Below are 9,100 nucleotides of genomic sequence, written 5' to 3' on the forward strand. Positions count from 1 at the left end.
TTTTTCCATTTAGAGCGGTTTTCCTAAAACTATAAAACCAAAGTTATCACTCAAGCCATTCACAAGGATTACGGACAATACAGTGAACCAATCGAAACTCGACGTGAATACTTGTAGCTGACGTGAAGCGCGGGAAAACACATGCGAGTGAGTCACCATTGATTTTGGTTTAACTTTTCGTTGAGTTAAGAAAGGGCGCCTTTTTCTATTCTGTTTTGACAAGTTTTTTTGAGCTCATCGTATAGCGTAGTAATGGAAAAGCAACTACTTTTCGACAGTTAGATGAAAACCACTCTAAAGTGTACAATACTTTCTGAGCTAAGCTTAGAGACAATTTAAAATTTATATTCACGCGTTGCTTGAAAAGATACCACATGATGAGCGGAAGGAAGGCATGCGCTTTCGGACAAGTTTTACTTTTCCTATTCTGTTTTGACAAGTGTGAATACAAATATACATTTTCTGTCCAATGAACTGTATTGTAACCATTTAAATTCTCTGTTCAGTGAACCACCTTGATGCAGAATTTTTAGATGCCAGTCCGGTATAGAAAATAAGCATTCGATCATATTGCCCTTATTTTTGTGTTGCTTACTAAGTCCTTACTAGCCACACTGTCGGCAATCGAGAAGTTTTTCAGTTTACTAGAGCACATGTTCTACATTTGTTAGCTAATTCGCATTTTTGTTAGCTAACTTGAGGGGTGGAGGGAGAGGCAGGAAAAAAACCGTCCATTCCTCTCACGGCTCCAGTAGCCTTTTATTCGCCTCGAAGGTATGGATTTGATCTCGCTTGGAATGAATGTAGGTGAAAATCACTAAGAACTCTTTAGTTCCGTAAACTGATGGACATCTCGTTTCTCTTAACCCTGTTTAGCCGGTGGAGTGGGTGAGGGGGCGGAAGAGGGGGGGGGGGGGGGACTCCTAGTGCGTGCCCTCGTCGATGTCAAACTTTCAAATTAAACAGTATTGAAGCTGCAGCGGTCAAACTTTGTGACCCTTCCTAAAAAGTTAATTTGCATATTTATTAGCTCATTTGGGGGTAGAGGGAGAGGCGGAAAAAAACTGTCCATTTCTCTCACAGCTCCAGTATTCTTTTATGCGCCTCGAAGCTGTTGATTGCTATAATGAGTCTGGTCACCCAGCCTGGATCTCGCTGGCAATGAATCTGGGTGAAAATTACTGAGAACTCTTTGGTTCCGGGATGAGTTCAGGTGATAAGAATAAGCAAGATCATCAACAAAGGAATATCGTCAATGACACCCTGGCAAATTCTTATAATTTCTTTAAATTTTGCGCATAAAGGGAACGATTATTTTTTATGAGATAGGGGGCGGTAGGAACTTGAAAAGGGTGCATGCCAAAAGATATGGTTTCAAAGAAGGTCGGCCAAAGAATATGGCGTTTATGGAGCGCGCGATAATAGTCAACATAAAGTACACTGACAGCATCCATAATGGGTGCATAATATTCTACCAGAAAGCCTAGAACCTCTCTGAAGTTATTATAATTTTACATGTCCCCGGGGAAACATGACCCCAGACATCTCTAGTTTGTTAGGTACCTAACCGCATCAACTCGACCCCACCAGACTGTTTGGTTGTAAATTCAGTCAACCTGGGTGCCACTATAGAAACACGTTCCATCCGTAAACAGTCAATCAATGCAATTGCAATAGTTTTTTGCTATTACTATATTATGTTCAGATTGATAAGTTTAAGAGAGGCACAAGAGCTCCCAACAACATGGATATCCTGACTGCACTTTATTTGCAATGGCTCGCTTCGCTATCGTCAATCAAATGTCCGGCGGCGGCTCCCAGCTTCCGATCTCTGCTGAGCGTGCGGTAATCAAATCGTTGAGCACAGTTCAGGCAACGAAACAGTGCACAGCAGTAGTCGGAGGCTGGGAGGAGCCACCGAAAATTTGATTGGCGGTAGCGAAAAACGCATTGGTCGGTTGACCTTTGAATTTTCGAGTCCGCATGTTATTGAAAGGCGCAGTAACAAATTGTAGAACAAAACCGTCGTATGTCACACTCGCAGTCACGCTCGCACGTTCACTTGTTTCGCGTTCATCCCTATGAATTTTCAAGGAAAAGAGAGACTGCTGGCAGTCTACCACTAATATGGCATTTGTTTATTGGTAATATAGCTTTATTGGTTTATTGATCAAATTGAATTACTGAAAAATGCTGGACACCGCTGTAAGTGAGGGTAAGAACTTGCGGTTATTTTGCAGTGAAATATATATGGGTTATTGACCAAGTGTGAGGTCAAGATGGCTGGATATTTGCCAAGTTCTTTTTTTTGCGAGTTTATGGACCGAGATGGAGTTGAGGTCCATAAACTCGCAAAAAAAGAACGAGGCCAATATCCAGTCATTTTGACCGAACAAGCTTGGTCAATAAAGGATTTATTATATTGCTTTCGGGGAAATTTTTCTTGCGGGACACGGCAGGTAGTCCCGAGTGGGCAAGATAGCTCCATCTTGCCCGCTCGGGTAGCCAATCACAATGTAGGATTTGATTCATCTTGCCCACTTGCGGAGCTAGCCATATAATAAGCATTATTATTAAGAAGTTACTGAAATTGAAACACTGAAATTTAGGGATCAGGAAGACTTTGTAACACCTTTTAAGGATATCTCGCCGAAGCAACTTGACAACTGCCTTCAAAAGGTTTATACTAAGAGGCGATTGGGACTGGGGGTCAGTGCTTTGTCCATCACTGTTTTACTCGTTAAATTTTTGTTGATCCTTCTGGTAATAATACATGGACACTAGGCGGGCATCCCCAAGTTCTTCCATATATGGTTTTTGCCGCGATTTGTGGTGGGGGAAAATAGCGGCATTCTGAGCATGCGCATGCAAGTTATCCTTGACCCCTGTAAAAGCCGATGGCTAAGAGCCGTTCAGGGACTGGACTAGGATGTGGTTTTGAGTCTCCGAATTTTCAGGGGATGGGAGCAGGTTGGAAAAGAGCAGGACAAGAGAGATTAAAGTACGGGGGCAGGAGGTTTTGATCTCCTGTCCCTCCCACCCCCCATTGAATAATGCAGGAACATACTATCAGCTATTTCAAGAAAGAGTTGTCCTTAATATGAAAGATAGCCATGATAAATTAATTGAGCTCGAGATTTCAGCTAACTGAAATGCTGCATTTGCATTCATTTGGAAATCTACTGGTCAGAATCCATGCAATGCAATTATTTACCTTTATGAATCATCGTTTTTATTCGTCTGCTGGTATTTTTAGCTAAACTCTGTTTATTCCAGACCTCTCTTTGTGTGTTTGTGTGCCCAACCTGGCTGATATCTGGCCGGCTGGCATTTTGCAAGTATCCCTATCGTTTATGTACTAAATTGTAGATGGTTTTTGTAGGCTGTGGGGAATAGTTTGTTGTTGTTGAACTGAAAGGGATGTTACAAGAAAACAAAATTATTCTGAATGATCCACCTGTTTTCATTATGTATAAAAATACAGACCTCGTCCAAGGAATGTCTATTTACAAGCCATGTAATCATCAATAAAACCAAAATGGTTGTTCAGCAAATTAAACCTACTACCAGGGACGTAGCTAGCCTTCAAGCCATCAAGATTGGGCTTAACACGAATTGGTCTGGCCCTCCAGGCTGGGGGTTGGGCGGCGGGTCGATAACCCGCTCCTGGAAAAAGAAACATGTTACAGAAACCGAAACTAGAATTACCACTGCGCCCTATCGGGAAGCAGGGGTACAAGATGCTAACACGCGGTCGGAGCAACGTGCGAAGCAAAGAATGACGCATAAACCGCCGATGAAATTGCTCTCGCCAAAAGCGTGTGTGAAGATCGGGCAGTGGAATGTAAGGACATTGTTTGAGACTGGTAAGTGTGCCCAGGTGATCAAAGAGATGCAATGGAGCTCTTGTGGGAGGTTGAGGGAACCCACAGGGGAAGCAAAAGAGAGGGAGACCCCAGCACATTTGGCGACGTACAAGAGTGGCAGAGTTGGAGAGGAAACATCTCACGTGAAATGAGGCAAAAGGCAATGCACAAAGTAGGGTTAGGTGGCGCGCTCTAGTTGAGGACCTATGTTCCACTAGGAACGGAGAGGAATAAGTAAGTAAGTAACACGAATTTCTGTAACTAATTATTTAGCGGCCGAAAGGCCATATTTTCTTTTTCTTTTTCTAACTCTTCAATAGCGAATCACTGCTATATCGTTTTATTTTGAAAAACAAAATGACTTTCAACCTTATACATGAAAAAATGCTGAAAGGTTATTAACAAAGCAGAACTTTGAAACAGTTTTGCGCACGTAAATTTAGTTGACTGGTGTTGTTGTTTTGTTTGGACGTTGGCAAAATTTGATGTACCACTTACGCTGTACAATTTGGGCTTAAATGGAAAAAATAGCTGGCTACGCCCCTGACTATTACAGCTGGTGTTATATCTCACGATTCTTACCAACTTAACTGAGTGTAGATGTAGATGTAGAAGCAATTCTGTGACAATTCCATTAAAACCGAAGAACTGTTACAATGCTTCGATTGTGTTGTTCACAATCTACTGGACTTAATTAGCTACCAAGATAATGTGCTTGTATTTTACCGCCGTAGTTGTGGTTTCCCAGGACTGTTGGAAAGAATATAAATCAAGCAAAACATTTAATCTTTGAATATCACGAGTGAAACTTGATGAATCAATTCATATCTGCGGTATTTTCAGTCTATTGATGAAACCAGAGCTTCTTGTGGTATGTTTGTTAACGCTTTACAACTAGGTTCCGTACGATGGCCCAGAAGGTTCACAGTTCAGTTGTGAATTTTCACAGTTCAGTTGTGATTTTTCACAGTTCAGTTGTGAATTTTCACAGTTCAGTTGTGAATTTTCACAGTTCAGTTGTGATTTTTGAAACAGTTCAGTTGTGATTTTTCACAGTTCAGTTGTGATTTTTGAAACAGTTCAGTTGTGATTTTTCACAGTTCAGTTGTGATTTTTTGAAACAGTTCAGTTGTGATTTTTGAAAAACGTTCAGTTGTGATTCTCCGTACAGTTCAATTCTGACCTTTTGGAACAAAAGCTCCGCCCTTGGCACTTCATTCATCATATCCGGGCTTCTACGTCTAGAAAAGGCGGGAGTTTTCGAACTTAGCATAACAGCCATCTTTGAGACGTGGTTATATTTAACGGTGCTCTAGAAGAAGTTACAAAATGCCGCTACCAGTTTATTCACCATGTATGAATGTGAATGGTGTTTTAGAGGATGACCAGTTGGAATTGATATCGAGCTATTTTAAACAGGGATACAGCAACTTGGAAATGCTGGAATTTTTAAAACTTCACGGAATAACGATAAGTATATCAACGCTGAAAAGACGACTTCGAACCTTAGGCTTGTCAAGACGTCCCGCGAATATGCCTCTTGATGAGCTAAAGGGGATCATAGAGAGAGAGCTCGGTGGCAGTGGCTGCTTCGTAGGCTACCGCAGGATATGGGCCAGACTGAGAAGGAAAGGATATATGGTAAAGAGAATAACAGTCATGAAACTTTTAAGAGAGCTGGATCCAGAGGGAGTCGAGAGCAGAAAAAGGAAGAGACTTCGCCGAAGAATATACCATGCAAAAGGGCCCAACTTTGTCTGGCACATCGATGGCTATGACAAACTGAAACCTTATGGATTCTGTGTGCATGGAGCCATCGATGGATTTTCAAGGAGGCTAATTTGGCTCGAGGTTGGTCCCACAAATAACAACCCTGAAGTTATCACTAAATTTTACCTTGATGCTGTAAAACAAATCGGTGGTTTACCGAGAAAAGTGAGATCAGACGACGGAACTGAGAACAGCATGGTTGCTGCAGTACATACATTTCTGAGGTCGAGCCACAGTGACGAGGATGCAGGTCTTGGGTGTTTTCTCACTGGCAGGTCCACAGCAAATCAGAGGATTGAAGCCTATTGGTCACATCTAGCTAAGGATGGTCCTGGTTGGTGGATTAATTTTTTTAAAGATCTGCGTGACTTGGGTCTATTTATTGACTCAGATCCAGTTCATGTTGACTGCATTCGATTTTGCTTCATGTCTATTCTAAGAAATGAGCTACATCAAGTTGCGGAATTGTGGAATCAACACAGAATATCGTCAAGCAAATTTGGAAACAGCAGTGGTCCTCGGGGACGACCTGATTGCATGTTTTTTCTACCTCACCTTTACAATACAGATGACTATACAACGGATGTAGACGAAGATGACCTTCAGGAGTTCTATGATCACTCCACAATGTGCCCGCCTGACTACAGTGAGGATTTCAAGGAATTTGCTCTGACTATTATGAATGAACATGACTTTCCAGAGCCACACGATGTTAGCTCTGCTCTTGATCTCTATATGAGACTCCTCAAAGAGGTGGAAAAGTTAACATAATTTTTCTCAAAGCATATCCTTCGAACGTGTTCTTCCACAGTTTTGTAACCAAAAGCACGAGCTATTGCCATATTTCAAATTGCACCTGTATGTATGAACATTGATTTTCATTACCCCACCCTCTCACTGACAATGTAGAGTCTTTAATGGGATATCTCAGAAGGGAAGACAAGGCAACATCAAAAATTGTCTTCCATCTTACGCTGCAGGGATGGTATTTGATACACTTTTTTAAACTGAGACCTAGATGTGTTTAGTGTCGTGGTTTTCACAAAAACAAGAAGAAAACCAATACTAGTAAAATAATCTTCTAGCAGTTTGCCTGGTCTTTAAGCAGCCAACCTGTAATAAGCACTGGGGGGAAATGAGGACACAAATTCTATATAATAATAACCATTTATTTAGCAAATGACAAGTGTGTTTTTGTCTACATGTAAGCCACTCTAAATGTTAAGAACCAGAAACGCTAAATACGTACATAACTGGGTTGGTGTGTGAACTGGAATTGACAAACGCTAGAACTCAAACACTTATTATGTCAACAACTTAAAGTAAACTTTGACAATTAATTAAACAAATTGTGTGGGATCTTAACAAAATGTTGAGTGCATGCTACTTTCCCTAGCCTGAAATCTCAGCATTTTAAAATTTTTCTTGCACAGTCACCTCCTCCCAAGACCTCTTATGGTCTACCCTGAAATCAGAACTTCATACCTAAAATACAACAGACTAACACAACATTCTGCCCAGCTTGAAAACACGGCTGACACAGACCTCTGGTTCTGAGGCTGCCTTAGTTAAAACTACAACAGTACATAGTTGAGAACACACAAAAATAATGGAGATTTTAGGTCATTTCAGACACCAATTTTGTGCATTCCAATTAAATAGCCTGTTATTTACAGGGCATGATTCAACCCTTCGACAGTTAGTTTGTGACAGAAAAACATCGATCAAAAACCTAGGCCAGTAGAGTTTCTTTCATATAATATCCATTTCCCAGTTGTCCCGATTAAGAATGTTCATGAAGTCTTCCCTTAATTCCACAAAGTTAGCATATGTGGATGGAATTTCCAAAAGGGGTCCACAGGTGTGGGCAATGGGTCTTACACTCAAGCCCTCGCACTTAATGAAAGTAACTTCTATCTTCTTGTCAATCATAATATCCATAGCTGTTGTAAATCGCAAAAATTGTAGGAGTTTTGGCATCTCCAGACCTCTTACAAATCGCTGCAAAAATTTAAATGCATCTCTCTCTCCTTCACTTTGTGGATTTGAGGTGAGACAAGATAGCACCTTTTTCGTTGTAGGTTTAAGACTATCATAGAAGCCCTCAACGGCTGAAATAGTTTGGAACTGGGGATACTGCTTCAACTGCTGTACAAAAGGTTGCAAAGATGAAATCATGAGATGTGGTTTCTGAACTAGTTCCTGCTTGGAAATTTCAAGAATGACTTGGCTAAGGTTTTCAATGGTAACCACCCTTCTACACTTGAACCTTTCAAGAAAATCAGTAAATTCATCTTCATCATCTGGAAGCTGATTCTTCCTCATAATATCTACAATGAACTCTTCCTCTACTGGGGATAGGTATTTTGTAAATGAATCAACAAACATGGAATCTGGAACTTGGTTGCCAAAGAGGCAGTAGCATAAAAAAGCTTTTGACAAAAAGGTGGGAAAATAGGAGACAGACACAAACCCTTTAACTAAAATTCTCCCCACAGCCTCCCACTCCTCAACAAAGTGGTCATGTCTAACAAAGGGAACCCTTTCTCTCTCTCCTATGGTCATGGAGATGGAAAATTCACTCCAGAATAAAGTGTACACTTCACAAATTACCCCAACACCCACACCTTGTTCAAACTCTCCCTTTTCATTAATCACTTTAAAATCAATATTACAGTTCATTACATTTGGGTCTTTAAAATGTTCAATCAATTCAGTTCTTATGCATGATCTGTGAACTGTGAGAACTCTCTCTGGAAGATCTCTTGATGAAGAGGGACATGGAGAATCCTGCTCTACAGAGCCTTCATCACGACTACAATTCTCTTCATTTGTAAGCCTTGGGTAACTGGTTTCATCAGCCACATTGCTATGCGATCCTTCTGCCTCGATTTCAGCCACACCATTTGAAAGAAGTGCTACCCGCCTAGATCTTATTTCATCCATAGTTAGTAAAACTGGGTTTTCTGGTGTTTCTGGGGTTTCTGTAGTACATGAATTCCCCCCATCAGCGATCCTAGAAAACTCATATTCTCTGTTCTGCTCACATCGAATGCATTCTTCACCTTCCAAATACGTACAGCTACATACTGAACAAACAACGCGCTTACCAGCACCTGATGCTACCTGCGAAGTATTCAGGTTGACTGACCGTTCAAAATTTTCCTCCTCTGCTTCAAGTTGTGGAAAGAATGTGTCTTGGTGCTGTGATCTTAGATAGAGGTAAGTTGTCGACGGATAGAGACCATTTTCCTTTAAATAACTTTCAATAGTTCCTTCACCAGGAAATCGAATAATGGCCGTTTGGGTTGTGTCGCAGATATCTAGGAGCATGTCGTCAACAGAGCCAGCGAAAGCACTTTTCCCGTCAGGGAAAAACAAAGTAGTGGCTTTTTGCTTAAGTTCTTCAACTGTGGGAGGTTCCGACGCAGTATAAGCAACGAACCGGTTTCCGCCACCGTTCT

At 41.2% G+C, this 9,100-nt stretch overlaps 2 protein-coding genes and 1 long non-coding RNA gene across 3 annotated transcripts in view; 2 read left to right on the forward strand and 1 right to left on the reverse strand.

The window, feature by feature from the left end:
• LOC145470734 (uncharacterized) overlaps nt 1-9,100 on the reverse strand; it is a 258,742-nt gene that overhangs the window by 122,343 nt on the left and 127,299 nt on the right. The window lies entirely within an intron of this gene.
• LOC145470705 (uncharacterized) overlaps nt 1-9,100 on the forward strand; it is a 102,215-nt gene that overhangs the window by 71,773 nt on the left and 21,342 nt on the right. The window lies entirely within an intron of this gene.
• On the forward strand, nt 4,834-6,937 carry LOC145470117 (uncharacterized). The gene has a single exon (XM_081453952.1). It carries the CDS (start codon nt 5,196-5,198, stop codon nt 6,405-6,407), a length of 1,212 nt encoding a protein of 403 aa, XP_081310078.1. The 5' UTR covers nt 4,834-5,195; the 3' UTR covers nt 6,408-6,937.

This window comes from Orbicella franksi, chromosome 15 (genome assembly GCF_964199315.1).
Source record: "Orbicella franksi chromosome 15, jaOrbFran1.1, whole genome shotgun sequence".
Taxonomy (NCBI): Eukaryota; Metazoa; Cnidaria; class Anthozoa; order Scleractinia; family Merulinidae; genus Orbicella; species Orbicella franksi.

Bases quoted from the DNA above. Each gene is read 5' to 3' on its own strand.
- LOC145470117 (XM_081453952.1), top strand. From the start codon at position 5,196: ATGCCGCTACCAGTTTATTCACCATGTATGAATGTGAATGGTGTTTTA.